Source organism: Hippopotamus amphibius, chromosome 2, assembly GCF_030028045.1.
Source record: "Hippopotamus amphibius kiboko isolate mHipAmp2 chromosome 2, mHipAmp2.hap2, whole genome shotgun sequence".
Classification (NCBI taxonomy): Eukaryota; Metazoa; Chordata; class Mammalia; order Artiodactyla; family Hippopotamidae; genus Hippopotamus; species Hippopotamus amphibius.
In genome coordinates this window covers 200,682,293-200,698,909 of record NC_080187.1, presented here as the reverse complement: position 1 = coordinate 200,698,909, position 16,617 = coordinate 200,682,293, and the positions used below count along the sequence as shown (strand labels likewise).

The window sequence follows — 16,617 nt, the reverse complement described above, 5'->3', positions numbered from 1 at the left end:
CCCTTCAGCGGCACCGATAAAGTAGTTCCCTGGAAGAGGCTTCGAGCGCGCACACGCCCCTTGGTTTGTGTCAGAGAAACGCGAACTACCTACGCCGAGAGTGCCTAGCACACTGCTATCGCTCAAGACTCGAGACGTCGCCAGAAAAATGGCTAACGACGCGGCGGAGGAACGGCGGCGCGGCAGACGTTGGAACGGTTGAACGCGCCCGCCCAGCCCACGCAAGGGGTCGCACCGCCCAGGTGGCAGCGGCCGGCTCCGGGGCGCCGTCCCCCGCCCCCAGCCAGTGCGCACGCGCGCCCGTCATCCGGGTGCTGGTTGCGGCTGCAGGTTGCGCCGGGTGGCGAGCAGGGGGCGGGGCCAGCGGCTCATTGTGCGCAGCGCTGCGCGGCGCCGGCGGCCGGCGAGGCCTGGGTCGAAGTTGGAGCTGCTGCCGCCGCCGCCCTGCAGCTCACTCGCTGCCTCGGCAGCGCGCCGCTCCTCCAAGATGGCTGCCGCTACCGGTGCTGTGGCAGCCTCGGCCGCCTCAGGTCAGGCGGAAGGTAAAAAGATCACCGATCTGCGGGTCATCGATCTGAAGTCCGAGCTGAAACGGCGGAACCTGGACATCACCGGAGTCAAGACCGTGCTCGTTTCCCGACTCAAGCAGGTGAGGCCCGGCTAGGTCCGGGAAGGCGAGCTTAGGCCGCGCCTCGGAGCCCCTACTTCCGCCGCAGCCCCCGGCCGCTTGCAGCCGCCGGGGCCCGCGGGGCGGCGCGGGGCGGAGGCCCCGGGCGGCGCCCGAGCGCGCAGGGAGGGCGAGGACCCTCCCGCGGCGCCCCCGCCCCCGCGCGCCTGGCCGGGCCTGCCGGGAGCCCGCGAGCTGCCCGGGACCGGCCGCCACAGCCGAGCGCGCCCGTGCCTCCCCCGGGACGTCCCTGCCAGGCTGCGAGGGCTGCGGCCGGCCGGCCGACGCGGCCTCCCAGGGGCGATCGTGGAGACCCGGGAGGCGCTCGGTCCCCAGCCTTTATCCATGGCGAGCGCGTGCATTTCTTGGCCTCTTAGGGACTGGTTACTTTGGTGACTTATGCGAAGTTACCGTTTAATTGTGCCCAACCGTTTCCTTCCCATATTGGGGAGGAATTGGTAGTGGGAGTTGATGGGTGGGTAACAGAAAGGGTTTGTTTTCCGCTGGGTTTTCAGTTTTTGCCTTAGCGCAATAGTCTGCTTTTCCTTCCCTGATTATCTTTCTGGTTTGAGTGAGTGTTGGAATTGTAGTAGAGGAGAAATAAGTTTGCATTATCGAAATTAGGAAAGCTCCTTTTAGTTCTTTGCTTTCGTAGCTAGCAACTTTTCTGCAATCGAGAATATTTAGACTTTTGATCAGTATGGTAATATGTGATAGTCAATTTTCTCGACTGGGTAAAATGTAAAACTCCATGTGATTTTGATACCTAATGATATTTCCTCCTGAAAGTTTCTCTCACTCTTGTAGTTTAATTGCTCCTTTGTGAAGTTGGTTTATGAAATGACTGGCAATTCTAATGTCTTGAGGCTTGAGGTTTGCTAATTTTTTTTATTTCGTTTTTATAAAATAAGTTTAGATAGACTGTGTAGCATATTAACTTCTCTTTCTAATGTAGGCTATTGAAGAGGAAGGAGGCGATCCAGATAATATTGAATTAACTGTTTCAACTGATACTCCAAACAAGAAACCAACCAAAGGCAAAGGTTGTTACGAGTTATAAACATATTTTAAAATATATTTTGGTTATATAACTTGCCTCTGCTCTTGTGCCACTTGCCCTGTTTATATAGTGCTACTCTTTGCTATTTCCCTCTGGCACTCTGCCTTGTTGGGTCAAGGAAGAAAAGTTACCGTTGCCAGGCTTTGGGTAACTAGTAGCCCTTAAGATTTGGCTGAAGCTGACCTGAAAGTGAGACCAGTTCTTTATTGCTTCAGAAAAAATTACAAAGTCAAGTTTTATAATGTTTCTTCCTTCATAGTGTGAAGACCTGAAGAATAAAATATGGTTTTATACATGTCTACCTTGCCCCACAATTGGCAGAGTATTGATGGAATTTCTACCAAATCTTTCACCTTGGCTCCTTGCTGTTTTCTCTAGTATATTAAAATTTTATAACCTTGTGTTTAGTATTTTGTTTGACTTGGGGAACTTAATGCATTTATGCCATTATACGTTCTAATTTTCAGTGAAATTCAAAAAGATCTCACCAATCATACTAACAAGGTAGGGAAAAAAAATCCATGACTAATTAGCTTTAAAAAAAAGTTGTAGGTTATAGGGATATGTTAAAATTTCGATTTTGTAACTTTAAACTAGGCCAGAATATAGTTCTAGGATATGGTGATTTAATGAATATGTAAAGGTGGTTTTAAATTAACATTTTAACAATATAAATGGGACTTAGATATATTTAAAAGGTTCTGGCAAGTGAAATCCTTACTTAAATAATTACAGATTTCTCCTTCTGTCCCATAAGGACAGTGTCAGAGGGTGGGCATGGTGTGGGTATCTGGATCCTGGTACCTACCTACACATTCCATGCGGCTGCAGCATTTTAATAAACCTAACACTCTTTACTGCTTTAAGTGATCAAAATGCTACTCTGCTGTAGACCAGATTGATTGCAACTAGAGTAAAATGGCTGAGTGGATTAACCTCAGAAAGAAGGGAGTAGTCAAGTTTGATCTTAAGCAATCCGTATGAGTATCAGCACCAGGCACATCTTGATGCCATCTCACTATAGGAGTTTTTGTAGGTTTGCAAGAGTGCCCTATTTGTGCCACAGGAAATTGAAAAGGGCTAAGAAGGATTTTCTGGATGGAGTGGGAGTGGCAGAGGTAGAAATGGAGTTTAGAGGAATAAGAAAGTTTTCTTGAAGATCTGAGGCTTTTAATGTAATTCTTACTCAGTATATCACTTTGAGAGATACATTCCCTGTGTTAGAGAAGCTTGTGTTGAGAAGCCTCTGCTGACAAACCCAGAGGCCGTTTCAAAATGAGGAAGCATAAAAAATTCAGAAATAAGTACATCAGGAATTAACCATGTTTCTTATTGTGATTTCTTATAATGATTTTGATTCATGTCATTTATTTAGCAAATTGTGGTAGTTTGATAGATGTTATGTATTAATCATAGTCCCAAATTATTTAAGCTGATTATTGGTTTTAGCGTGTAAAGTAAATCTCATTTGATTTATTCATTCTCACCTACTTTTAATTTCTCTGTGTATCTCTTTCTTTTCCAGTCATTAGGAACTTCACTTATCTTACCTTTAGAAATAAATTCAGCAATATACCATTTTAAGTTTTTCAGTGTACATATGTTTGTGTGTGTACATATGTGTGTGTGTATATATATATATAAAATAAGTGTGTTAATTTTTCCTCCTATATGGATTGTAAGGATACCTGAAATTTAAATTTTCCGTAATGTTAAGATATCTTGTAGTATTTAGTCAGGAGTTGTAACATTAATTATTTGTCTGCAGCAAACAACAACTGAGTACTTCATGAGACTCATTCTGGGACGTGTGATAAATAACTCTTGTCTCCTTGAGTTCCATTTATCATTGTTCTGAAAATCCTATGAATTACAAAGAACATAATGTAAATCCCAAACTAAGAACCTAGTTTGAATTAATTTGCAGTTAAGATGCTTATAAGTAAAATTTTAGGGAAACTTTTTAAAATGTCAGTAATTAACAGATTTTTAAAACTAAGGATTCAAGAAATTAAATATTATTGAAATATGGTGTTCTTTTTGTCACATCTTATTTCACTTAACAGTATCTATCTTGAAAGTAATTTCATCTTGGTCATACTACTTTTCCTTCATTGAGTCTACTTCCTTTTTGTAAAATTGGAAAATTTACTAGACCATCTATAAAGGTCTCTTAATTCTGAAATTTAATAATTATATGTAGCTAGGAGCCAGAAGGAAAATTCTTTCTGTTCAGCTAAAATAGATGTGTAAGGAAGGAACAGGAAAGCTCATAGGTCCTCAGTCAGTATGGATATCTTTAGCTGAGAATACTAGAAAAGGAAAAGAATAAAGAAAGGGATTACTTAGAGGCAGTCACGTAGACAACAGCAAGACACCACATTTAATAGCTTGTTAGGCAAAATAAATAATTCTTATGATGATGTGGCTTAATGTAGCAAATAAAAGTTAAACGATGTTGAATGATAAGGCAAGAGTAGCTTCATGGGTCTTGAAAAGTTACTTAGGTGAGAGATTAAGCTTGTTCTCTTATAGGTGCAGGGTCCCTATTTCTTAAACAATTGTTTTGTGTTAAAATGATTATGTTTTGACAGATTAGAGGAAAAGGAATCTGCATTCTTAAGTATATTGTAGAATATTTTTAAAATACTGTTATTACAAGCACAAACTCACAAACTTGTAACAAATGTTGGGAATGTTATTGTGGATACTGATATTTATGATTAGCATTTGTAAAATCTATTTGCATAGAGTTAGTATGGTGAAATTTGTAGTTTAGATTGGTTCTTACTTCTGAGTCTTTTCACATTCTCTTTGCTGTGAAACCTTTAATAAGTAACCTGGAAGAAAGCTTCACCGGTGAGATTTACTGTCATTATTTGGGTGTGTGTTAAGAAAGCAGCTAAACAGGTAGCGCTAACTCCTCATTAGCTTCTTTTAGAGATTAGAGATTTAAACTTTCTTTTGGTTCACCTGTAAATAGCATATCATTCATTTGGGTATTCAACCTTTAGAGTCACCTCTGAACTTTGGCAAAAGTTACTTTAAGTAGTTAATCAGTGCAGTATTCAGAAGTATGTATAATCAGTACTTACTGAATTGAAACTCACAATACCTGCAGATTTAATAATGATTCAAACTGATATATAAAATCTAATTTGTTCCCACTATAGAAACAGGTATATTTTGGGGTGACAGGTTTATCCAAACATAGTGCCTGATTATGTATGGAAAGTACCACACTCAGTATAATTAATTACATGTTTACTGTGTACAGCTTTCTAAAATTTGTATGCCAAATAAGAATATAGTAAACAACCACATAAAATGAATTTACTATAATATAGTATCATAGTGTACTGTAACGCTTGCTTTTTTTCCTTTTTTTTTAATAAACTAGTGTGTTTGGATGTTAAGGAAACTTTAATCAGAACTGTGGCGTTGAGAAACATTTTGGGGACAAAATTGTCATAAATCCTTTTTGGGTACCCACTGGGCCAGAAGCTTTGTGAGGGTAAGAACATAGCCTTTTATTTATATTAGTCTCTGTAATGCCTAGCATATTGCTTGGCACATAACAGGTGCTCAGAAGATATTTGTTGAATGACTACTGAGGGCCATATGATGACTTTCTTAACAACTGCTTTAAAAAATATTTCTTTTGGCGCTTATTTTAATTGCATATTTCTTTGTAGGAAGCACTATATCAGAGATTAATAGTCTTTACTATTTTCCAAACAGTTTTTCTTTTTAAGGTGCCTTTCTCAGTAGCACTAGTGGCTTCTCCTTAAGCACTGATGTATGACACACACTTACTTTTAGAATATGTGAATCATGGCACTCCCCTTTTATCCCTCACCAAGTTGTTGCTGTGTTGGAAAGCCTCATAACTTTTGCTGGAATATTGTCCAATCTCAGAAGTTGTGTGTGTCATTTTCATTTCACAAAATCAGGCCCTTTTACTTTAACCTTTAAAACCTGCATTTGACTTACGCAGTTGTATATGATGGATTATGTTTACCATCAAAGCACTTTTTTACTTTTTTCAGCTATTTTATTCTGTCAAATATGGTGTGTGTCAAGGATCCTGGTTGGGAGATAGGCAAAATTTTCTAGTACTTTAAGACAGTGTCTTTGTGCCATGTCATTTATGTTCTAGGCATTTTTGAATTAAGGACAGAAGACTTCAGACTTTATCTTCTCTTCCATGAACTCATGTAAAATAAAGTGTGAATTGTCCAGGAATTAGAGGGAAAAGCAATCATTATTATCAGTTGGTGACATCAGAAATGACTTTAATGAAGAGGCTGGGTTTAAGGCTGAAATTGACTGATGTATTTAATCAACTATAAGATAATTCTCACATATTACAATAAAAGGGCCTCGGTGTGGTGCAGTTCCAGGAGTTAACAGGTCACACCATAAACTCTGCAGCTTGAGTTAGCCTTATGTGGCAGTTCTGGTACCCTGGAATAGTAGTCTGTAGTATGGCTTTACAGAATTGTTTTCCAGATGGTAAAAGTGAAATGTTTTCATTTTAAAAATTAGATAATCCAGAAAAGTACAAAAAAGTGAAAATTGCCCTTAATTCCACCACTCTGTTTTTAATGACAGGTAACATGGTCTAAGGCGTATATGTACATGTGTATGTACTCATAGGAGGTTTATGTTAAGGATTTTTTTTTTAATTATTTTATTTTTGGCTGAGCTGGGTCTTCGTTGTTGCGCCTGGGCTTTCTCTAGTTGTGGTGAGTGGGGGCTACTCAGTGTGCAGGCTTCTCCTTGTGATGGCCTCTCTTGTTGTGGAGCATGGGCTCTAGGTGTGCAGGCTTCAGTAGTTGTGGCACATGGGTTCAGTAGTTGTGGCTCTTGGGCTTAGTTGCTCCGAGGCATGTGGGGTCTTCCTAGACCAGAGCTCGAACCCTTGTCCCTGGCATTGGCAGGCAGATTCTGAACCACTGTGCCACCAGAGAAGCCCCAGGATTTTTTTTTCCTTTTACCTTTTCGAGAACTAATATTGGCTTGTACCTACTCAAGGGGTTGAAGGTAGGTAGAATTTTAATTTTCTCTAGTCTGGAAAATCTGAAAACAGTAACCTTCCTCTTATACTCTTCTTACTCCAGCTTCTTCAGTTATGCTCAATCTGCTCTACATGAGGGTCACTTGAATTTTTAAAAATACAGGTACCAGGCTCCTGCCCCCTCAGAGAGTTGGTTTTGGTTACTCTGTGGGGGGCCCAGGAATCAATATTTTCTAAAAGTTCCGCAAGTGATTCTCATGCAGCTAGTGTTAAGAATCACTGGCTGCTCTAGACTACAGCCTGAAAGTTAGCATCATTTTCATTCATCTCTTTCTGCCTGTCAGTTTGCAATTAGTTCTCTATCCGTTAACAGTTTTCAAAAAACTTTAACATTGCTTTATTTGATTCTCACAACAGTGCTGAGAGTTAAGCAGTACTATTTTCTTTTTATTGATAGGAGAGAAAAATAATCCATTAAGAACCCCGTTACGTTTTTGCTGTCTTTTAATATCTTGTGCAAAGACGCACAAGTGTGTGTGGATGTTCAGTTTGGTTGTCTTTAGATGACAAAGTTAACAGATTTTTAAAAATAATAATAATCGGTGTTTTCCAGATTTATTATAATGAGTATGAATTATCTTTATGGTAGATTTTTTAAAAATAATAAAATGACCTATTGAATGACTGCTAATGCCTAAGATAATGTGCAAAGCCTTTTAGAAAACTGATTTCATTAGTGAAATATTTTAGTGGAAGAGAGAGGCTAAAACACATATGCAAACAGTTAACACAAGACATAGTACGTGATTATTTTAAGATTTCATGCAGTTGAAAAGAGGTTGTTGCTGGAAACATTAATGTTGTTCAGTTTGGCCTGGTCTCTGAGTCTTCCCTCCTCTTCTCCAACAGAAATTTTATGACCCATCATTTTCTACATTTCATAGCTTCTGTAAATGTTTAGGGGAAAAGTTACTCAGCCACAAAGTTTTTTTGGGACGATTACTTTAAAATCTACTTATTAAGTGGATTTTTTGTTTTGTTTTTGTTTTTGGAGATATTTCTGAACTTGAAAAGGAAAATTGCCAACCCTTATAAGGACCAGTTTGCCTTTGAAGGAGAAAACCAAATTGCCATCCAGAATTCTTTATTCTGAATTCTGAAATACAGATGTTCTGCAAATGAAGTTTTTTCTTATGTTTGGTGGCAGAAGTGAGGCTACTTATAATCTTGATTTATCCTAGTTGATGTTAATATTTATATATTTCATTGCACAAATATTTCCTTGATTGATTGAGAGAAACTGTTCCAGAAGCCACTGGGAGGTTTAAATTAACAAATGGTATGTACACTATTGTACTCTTAAAATCTGACAATTCTGAAACATGTCTGGCCCCCAAGGTTTCACTAAAGATTTGTGGACCTGTACAAACTTATGTTGCATAAATAAGGAGGTGTTCTAGCATCATCTTCCTTTGGTGTATACATTTTTACTTTGCCATTTTACTCTTGACCCTAAAATCATTGCAGTGTATCTTATGTAATTTCAAAATAGCTATATGTTACTAATATGATAGTTTGAGATGTGACAAGTAATTTTGCTTCCATTTTTTATTTTGCTATTCAGACTATCTTTACCACTCAGTTTATTTTCTAGTTTTTTTCCTTAAAGCATTAGAGCTTAGGCTTCCACCTACATTGCACTTTCAGTTAGCTTTCTTATCCTGGTGCTGCTACTTTCCTTTGGACCAGTTCACATTTCTGTGGTACGTGCAAGATTTCTTGAAGGACAAAAGATTCATTTATTAGTTTGTTGTAGGAGCTTTCATAGCACAGGCTTAAATAGGAAATGGGGTATAAATGGTTACTGACTGGACAAAAATGTGCCTAAGCTGGTGGTGCTTGTTGAATTAAGTGGGATTTGATTTTTAAATTCTTATCTGCGACACCATAGAAGTTAGGAATCTGTAGATGTGCTTTGTAACATCATTAAAGTTGAAGTGTACAGTCCTTACCGACAGGATGGGGTTGCACATGACGGTAGTTTGACTGGCTTGTCACCTCTTACCTTCGTCCCAGTGAGGGCTGACTAGAAATGCAGACCTTGTTTACTGCTAGTGTCCAAGGTAGAACCTGCACCATTATCAGTCAGGATATATGTAATGCTTGAATATCTGCTCATTGTGTAGCATTTGTACTAGGTTCTGGGCTGGGTGGTGAACAGCATAACTTTTTAAGATATGAATTATTTTTGTATGGGGGAGGGGTGAAACATTTTTCCTGAAGGAAGAAATTACAATATAGTTTGAAATTCAGCATGTGTAAACAAGTACAGAGTTGCAGATTATGAGAACAGCCAAAAACTAGTGTGTAAAATGTCAGTTTTCTTACATGTTATGTGCCTATCAGGTTATTATTAAAGTTTCATCACTATATGTTTGAAAAAATCTTGTCCTTGTGGTTTTTATGTTTACAAGCTGATGATGACACGTTGTGTCCAGTGCTTCCATGTGATACAGCTGTTAAAAACAATAAGGGATAGCAAACTTGGACCTTTTTGTGTATCTCTGCCTCTTGATGCCTGTCTGTCATGGGGCAAGTTACATAATCTCTGTGACTCTCACATTTTAAAATTTTATAGGTGTGACTTGTGGAGCCTCTGTTCATGCTAAAAGAGAGAACATTTTTAATGACTGACACATTGTAGCTACTTGAACAGCTAATGGTTTTGTGGTTTTTGAGGAGTGGGAATACGCTTGGGTTTAAACTGAAACACTGTCCTTACTAATTTTGTAATCTGATTAACTTTTCAGCATTAGTATCCTGTTTTGTAAAATGGCACTAATTAAGAGAATAAAATAAATGTATTAATATATATGAAGCATTTATCCTAGTGCCTGCAGTGTGAAAGCTGCTTAAGTAGTGATAGTGTCTGCTCTTGTCGTTTTTGTTGACGTAGTGCAATTTGGTTTTCTTTTAAGTAAACTAAGGCAAGTGAAACTCACCATGGAGTGTGCATAGTATATGTAGTTTGTCATTATGCTGAGGTCTGCCATTTCAAAGATGATATTTTTAAATTGAGTTAATTAACCACTCCTTATTAGAATAATGTCTTTTAAGTAGGTCATAGTAAGATGAAGTGGAAAGAATTTAGGACTGGAAATGAGAAGCCTTGGCTTCCAGTTCTGACAGTGCCTTTACTAGCTTTGGTCAAGCTGTGTAACCTCAGTTCATTTTCTCTTTTGTAAAATTGTGATTACCTGCCCTATGTACCATAGGGTGCTAGGCAAAATCAATTGAACTTTTTTTTTTTTAAGTGCTTTGAAAATTGTAAAGCATTTTGTATTTGTAAAGAGTAAACTCTGCAGGAGTTCACCCAAAAGCTCTACTCTGTAGGTTATTTGGTGGTGTGTGTTGTTGGGGGGTGGAATCCTACAGTTCTAAAAAGCTTATTTCTTCTTAAAGATAGCATCTTTAAGGTTTTTATATTATGGAACTTTCTCTAAATGTCATAGAACCATTTAGTGAGCTCTTTCTCACCTGATATGGTTTTCTTTTTTTTTAAGGAAGGAACATCTCTCTCTGTTGGCCTTGTAGTAACTTCTAATTTGTATTTTTTCTAAAAACACAAATGTCACTAAGCTCCACGTTTTGTTTCTCTTTTGATTCACACAAGCCCCTGGGGACATGAAGACCTCTTTTACCTCAGTGGATAAAAGAAAACTCTTTTAATCTTAGAGTAAGATACCTGGAAGGACCAGTATCTTGTTTCCCTTTTTATCTCTCATTCATGGAAAGCATTTCAGATTGAGAGTAGATGGGAGATAGGAGCTGGTGAGGAGACACAGGAAAGGCAAGTATCCTAACTTTTTTTTACAGTTACCTCACAGCTAAACCCTCTACTTTTGGGGGTCATGGAAGCTTGAGATAGGTACACGGCAGTTCTGTTTTACGCAAAAGAAAGGTTGATTAGTTGGTCTCAGGAAAGAACATTCATTAACATTTCAAAATAAATTTTAAAAAATTTATCAGTAAAATTTTAGCAGCTGTAATTTTTTTTTTTTTTACAGCATTTCTGATACATTATGGGTTATTTAGTAGATTTTTGTGGACTCGGTTGAAAACACAAACTTTTAGCCTTGGCTCTGTGGAAAACTTTTCTTTTTTGATGTGGAAAACATTTTTAAAATTCCAACCACCAGTTTGCAAAGTTTTGAAGATGAGGGTTGGATCAGGGAGGCCTGTAGTCTATCTGGAAGCTATTAACAGTTTTCAGTCTGAAGTAATTTCTACTTGCCTTAAATCAGTTAAGTCAGTCATTATGTTAAGTGCCCAGCACTATTTATATTTAGGCCTTTGGAGAAACACAAAATAAGCATAAAAGCAGTGACTGTACTTAAGGTGTTTCTGCTAATGGTGAAGCAGGATGTACCTGAGAGTACAAGGCCATATATAATCAGCTGATGGACTGTGAGGTGTCAAGTGTGAGAATTTTATTTTAGAGAAAGCTTGTTGATGAGGAGAACTTAGAGAAAGATATGAGTCTTGAATTTAGCTATCAGGTGTCTGGTTATGTGTACAGTTAGTAGAGTACTATTGAAAGGTGCTGCTACTTCTGGGAAAATTGAAGGTAGAGAATTTGAGTAGTGTAAAGAAAAACGTATCTCAGTTAAGATGATGGGTTAATATGTAGGATTAATTATTTGCACAGTTTATTTTAGTGAAATGAAACAGCATGATCTTGTTAATAAAGCTTTTTTCGTTTGGGACAGCTACGGCCACGTGGTCTATAAGCAGTTGGCGTTAGCTTTGTCAGGTGATTTGGGAGTGGAGAGTGATACCTCGGGGTAAACTTCTCTGAATGTTTTTTGCTTTTAAAGTAATAAAATATTGGTTGTTAGCCCATTTTCCTTCTTTCGCAGGTAAAAAACAGGAAGCAGATGAGTTGAGTGGAGATGCTTCTGTGGAAGATGATGCTTTTGTCAAGGTAAAGTGTGAATTACACAGGTTAAGATGTTTATTTTGAGCCTAGTATTTTGCATGATGAATTCATGCGTTTTACTTGAACAATAGATGCTGAAATGTGTAGCTAAAATAATGATAGAGACTTATATAATAGTCACTCTTATTACTTCTCATAGTTGAGAAATATGATAAATAACTTTATCTTTAGTTAAATGAGACAAAGCAAAAAATGTTTGTCCAGGCCTTTAAGTAGAAATCTGAGAAATAGGGGCCAGAGGAACAGCTACAGGACAATTGATATCTTAGCTCCTGGACAAGGTCCTGCCCATGGCATTTAGCTTTTGTATATAATAAACAGAACTCAGATTAATGTAGTCCTTAAAATGGAGAAAGTTGCTAATGTGTTGCTAGCTGGTGAAGATTAGATTAAGGTTTGTTTTGCCCTTTAAAGATAAGCCAGGTCTTTATTGGCTAAAAAAGAATGTATTTTATTTATTTATTTATTTTTATTTTTTATTGGAATTTAATTGCTTTACACTCTTGTAGCAGTTTTTGAGGTACACCAAAGTCAATCAGCTGTATTTATACACATATCCCCATATCTTTATTGGCTAAAAAAGAATGTATTTTAAAACTGACCAGCCAGAAAAATGAAGTATGTAATTTTAATTGAGGTTGTGGCAGTTCTATATGCTGTTATTTTTAATCATAGTTAGATTTTTTTGTTTATTTTGTTTTCATTTTAATAAAATGTGATCTTTTTAGTGATCATTGGGTCTTAGGGAGTGTGGCATTTGCAGAAATTATTTAATGAGCATAGTTCCTCTTGAGTTATGTACATTTACACCCCAGGTATTCTGTTTTCTGTGTGCAGTTAAGCCATATTGCCATACATCTCAGGACATCTGTGTGCTCCACCATGAAGTCAGCTCATGTCCATTCACCCACCCATCTCTCCTGCCATCTAGCTCTCTGCCCTCCCCATGTTATACACACACAGGCCACAGAGCACCATGTACCTCATGCTTTGTATCTTGCACTTTGAGGGCAGGCACAGAGAGAAAGAGATGTTCGGTTGAAGAGTTAGCCCTGAAGTCAGATAATTTAGGAAATATTTGCTCAGGGATCCATTAAAATTGGTGATTGCATACCTATAACTAGCTTTTGTTTGAGCCTTTAAGAACTCTTCAGTTTTTGTATTCTGTTGTCTTCGGTTAGGTTTGTTCCTTTGCTCTTATTTTCTCTAGTTGTCTTCACTAGTGAGTGTATGATTAAGCCAAAATTATCCGTAAGGTGGAAAAGCATTGTGACTTAGTAAAAATAAAAACCTTTTTAGTTTTCAAATTTCTAACTTCCTTTCTGCTCTTCAGTTCATAAAAATGTTTCAGTTGTTTGAAACCTTATGAGGAGATGTAATATTGCTGTCTCTTATATGTACTGCAAAGGGTGCCTTTGTGGAATTATTAAATGAACCTGGTCATAATGTCTAGAAGAACAAAAGAGCTTTAAAAAAATCCTATTTAAATATATCTTCACTTTCTTCTTTATAGTTCTCTTTCCCTTTGAAAGTTTCTGCATATGTGATGAATTTGATAGAAATTAAGTGAATATACTTTCCCTATTTCTCAGAGTTGGTAATTTTGAAATTTATACAGTAGTGGCAGGTAAATATCACCTATTGCTTAGATATGTGAATACCATGGGAATTAATTCTAATTCCCATTCTCTTTGAGGAGATTGGTCAGAGTTGGCACTTTAGGGTAGATGAAGTTTCCTCAGTGACCTCCCTTGTGATTTTCTTTTGTTTTGCACCTATTCTTCTACCATCATATAACCAACCACCTACTCCATTTTCAATCCCCAACGTTCCCCCACTCATAGGTGGTGAAGTTGGTTAAATCTGCTGTCCCAGAGATGCCCTGCTCCCCAAGCACTCCACATTCCAAAACAATCGTGTTTCTTCTCTGTGCCCACCTCTCTCAGAAATTTAAATTTCTATTGCCTCATCGCAGTTCAGCTATGAATGATTAATTGTTATACTCCTGCACCGTTCCCCTTTTAACCCAGAAACTTTGTCTTAAATCTGCTGGATTTACCATGAGAATAGGAAAAGAGGAAGGAAGGTTCATTGCTTTCAACCCTTTCACTGCAGTTAATCAAAGAGGGAACTAGGCAGATTGCTGCTTTTCTTTGTTTCTACTGAGGTGCTGTTGTATCCATAAACTCGGAAGGGCAAACAGATAGTCCTTCACAGAGACAATCCCAACCTATGTTCCACAAAGCTTAATTGGTTTTGTGGCATAGTGGTAGATTTCAAAACTAATACATTTAGATTAATTATTTGCATACTTTCTAAGAACAGACATTGGTGTAACACTGGGATTCCTTATTATTAATTAGAAATAAACTTTATATTATCATATATAAGATTTCCACAGTCTTTGATGTTAAATCAAACTGTGGCATGTGGAGAAAACAAGTCATTTCTTTGAAGCCATGTCTTGTAGGACAGCTCTTAGGATATGACTTGGTAAATATTAAATAACTGGAACTTGAGAGCAGTGCAGTTAATGTGTATGTATTTCAGTAAGAGATTTGGGAACTCAGATGCATAGTTTAATGACCTCGGTATTAGACTCCCTCTATTTTTAAAGACATCGTTAATATGTAATATAAAATGATTGAACTTTGGGAATAATGTCGAAATATGATAAAAGTTAAAACATTTAGAGACATAAATTACCAAAAAGGTTTGGTGGATAGCCTATAGTACTTTGCCTGGAGTTGTACCAAATTTTCTTACCATTAAAAGGATTGTGAATTGGAGAATCAAGAGGCACATGAACAAGATGGAAATGACGAACTAAAGGACTCTGAAGACTCTGGGGAAAATGGAGAAGAAAATGTGCATTCCAAGGAGTTACTTTCTGCAGAAGAGAACAAGAGAGCTCATGAATTAATAGAGACAGAAGCAATAGAAGATATAGAAAAAGAGGACATCGAAAGTCAGGTCTTTAGCCAGTTTTTTTTAAAACGTGACACAGTTAAATTAAGTACTAAATAATAAGTATTTTTCTAGTTCAATGTGGAAGTCACAGAACTTTCAGAAAATATATTTTTAAAGTTATTTATAGATCACCCAGAATCCTACCATCTATGATAACCTTTTTATTTTTGCTTATTATCTTCCACATATGTATATATTTTTACCTAGTAGTTATCATGTCATAAGCTGCTATTTATTCTATATAATATTTTCACATATCATAATGACTTCATAATTTGTGTGTTACACCATAATTTATTAGACTGTTTTCTATGTGTCTAATAGCTACTCCTTTAATTTCGGATTTTTAAGTTGTTTACTACCCCATTGTGAATGAGTGTACCAGTTTAGCTCTGACCTTACCAACATTACCAGGTGGTAGGTTTTTTGTTTTTTTTTCTTCTTTTACTACTTTAGTAGATATAAAAGATTAGTTTGCATTTATTTGGTTATTATCAAGGGTGGGAAAATTACTTATGAAAGTTTAACTTAAAAGCATGTAATTTTTAAATCTTTTCTTTGAATGAAACAGACCATTTGTCCTGCTTTCAAGTATGTTAGTACATCTTAAGAAAATCAGTGGATTTAGGGGGTCACTATTCATGCTTAGAACACTTTGTTCTACCTAGCCTAATAAGGGAAGGGCTCATGAAGCACATTTTTCTAATTCTTTTATCAGTGTGACTAAGCTTTTACGTTGGCATAAAAAATATAGTCTGAATTATTAAGCATTGACTTAGTACCCATGGTATCCATAGACCCTGCACAGAATACGAGGCAAGTGATAATCGGGTGTGGCATAAAAGCATTCTCATGTTACCCAGATATTTTATAAAGCAAAGCTATTGTATACCCTTTTACTTAGGAAATTGAAGCTCAAGAAGGTGAAGATGATACCTTTCTAACAGCCCAAGTAAGTTTACATTTAGTACTATGAATTTGATATTGTGGGTGGAAGGGCTTGGAGAAGGAATCTTATTTTAACTCTCTAATTCTTTAATTCATAAAATTGCCTTAAATTTAATACTGAGTTACTTATGTGGTATATGCAAAATACTTTTAAAGTGGCAGCTGAAATTTTTGTTGCCATAGAAGTAATTGGAAGTTATTACAACAAGGTTCCTACCATTTTCAAAATAAAAATAAAAAGTTTATCTTTTCTATAAAACATGACTCTAGTTACCAGTCTTTTGGGAAGCCTTCACACTCCTCGATTTTTTTTGGTCACTTTGGTATAAAATAAATCATTTAAAAGTTTTGTCAAAGTTTTAAAATTTTGTTAACACTCCAAGGATGGGCACAGGATAAAAATGATAAAAATATCTGAGTAATTTAGTTTTGGGGGGGGGAGTAAATGACTACTCTTCTATTGTGTGTTAGATTTTGTTTTTGGGATATGTGATATGCATAGTATACATTTTAAAGTGTGACGTACAGATGCTGCAAACAGGCATTTATAGGTCAATTTCTGTATTAAAAATATTATCCTTTGTCTTTTTCTCATATTTATACTCAAGAATGCCTTGTTCACGTACCCTCTTTAAATAGTATATTTTCAAATAGAGATGGGGGTTCCCTCTGTTTACTAAATTTAGAAAAAATAGTGATCAGGTTTGTTATTTCCTCACTGTAATAGCTGGAAGAATATGTAATGGGGCGTACATTCATAGACTGCTTAGCTGATTTCCTCTATCATGCCTTCTTTCCTGCAGCTCTCTTGCCTTTGAAGTGCTGGTGAGGGTATATATTGACTCCTTGTGTTTATTGCAATGGGGGAGAAATGCATTTCTGGGAGAAATGTTTTTGGTAATTTGGAATATTCAGGAAGGAAATATTAGGACTGTGAAAGTCTGTAGACTTGT

At 37.1% G+C, this 16,617-nt stretch overlaps 1 protein-coding gene across 4 annotated transcripts in view; it reads left to right on the top strand.

Moving 5' to 3' along the window:
* The first annotated feature begins 292 nt into the window (after positions 1–292).
* Positions 293–16,617, top strand: part of SLTM (SAFB like transcription modulator) — a 41,986-nt gene continuing 25,661 nt past the window's right edge. For 2 of the 4 annotated variants that reach the window (XM_057722566.1, XM_057722564.1), the window contains exons 1-5: positions 377–649; positions 1,623–1,710; positions 11,667–11,731; positions 14,522–14,719; positions 15,621–15,668. In XM_057722566.1, the coding sequence (XP_057578549.1) occupies positions 488–649; positions 1,623–1,710; positions 11,667–11,731; positions 14,522–14,719; positions 15,621–15,668 (561 nt within the window). In that variant the 5' untranslated portion in view covers positions 377–487. Of the gene's footprint in view, positions 650–996; positions 1,016–1,622; positions 1,711–11,666; positions 11,732–14,521; positions 14,720–15,620; positions 15,669–16,617 lie in introns of those variants that run through there. The other 2 variants (XM_057722568.1, XM_057722567.1) reach the window with 2 other exon arrangements.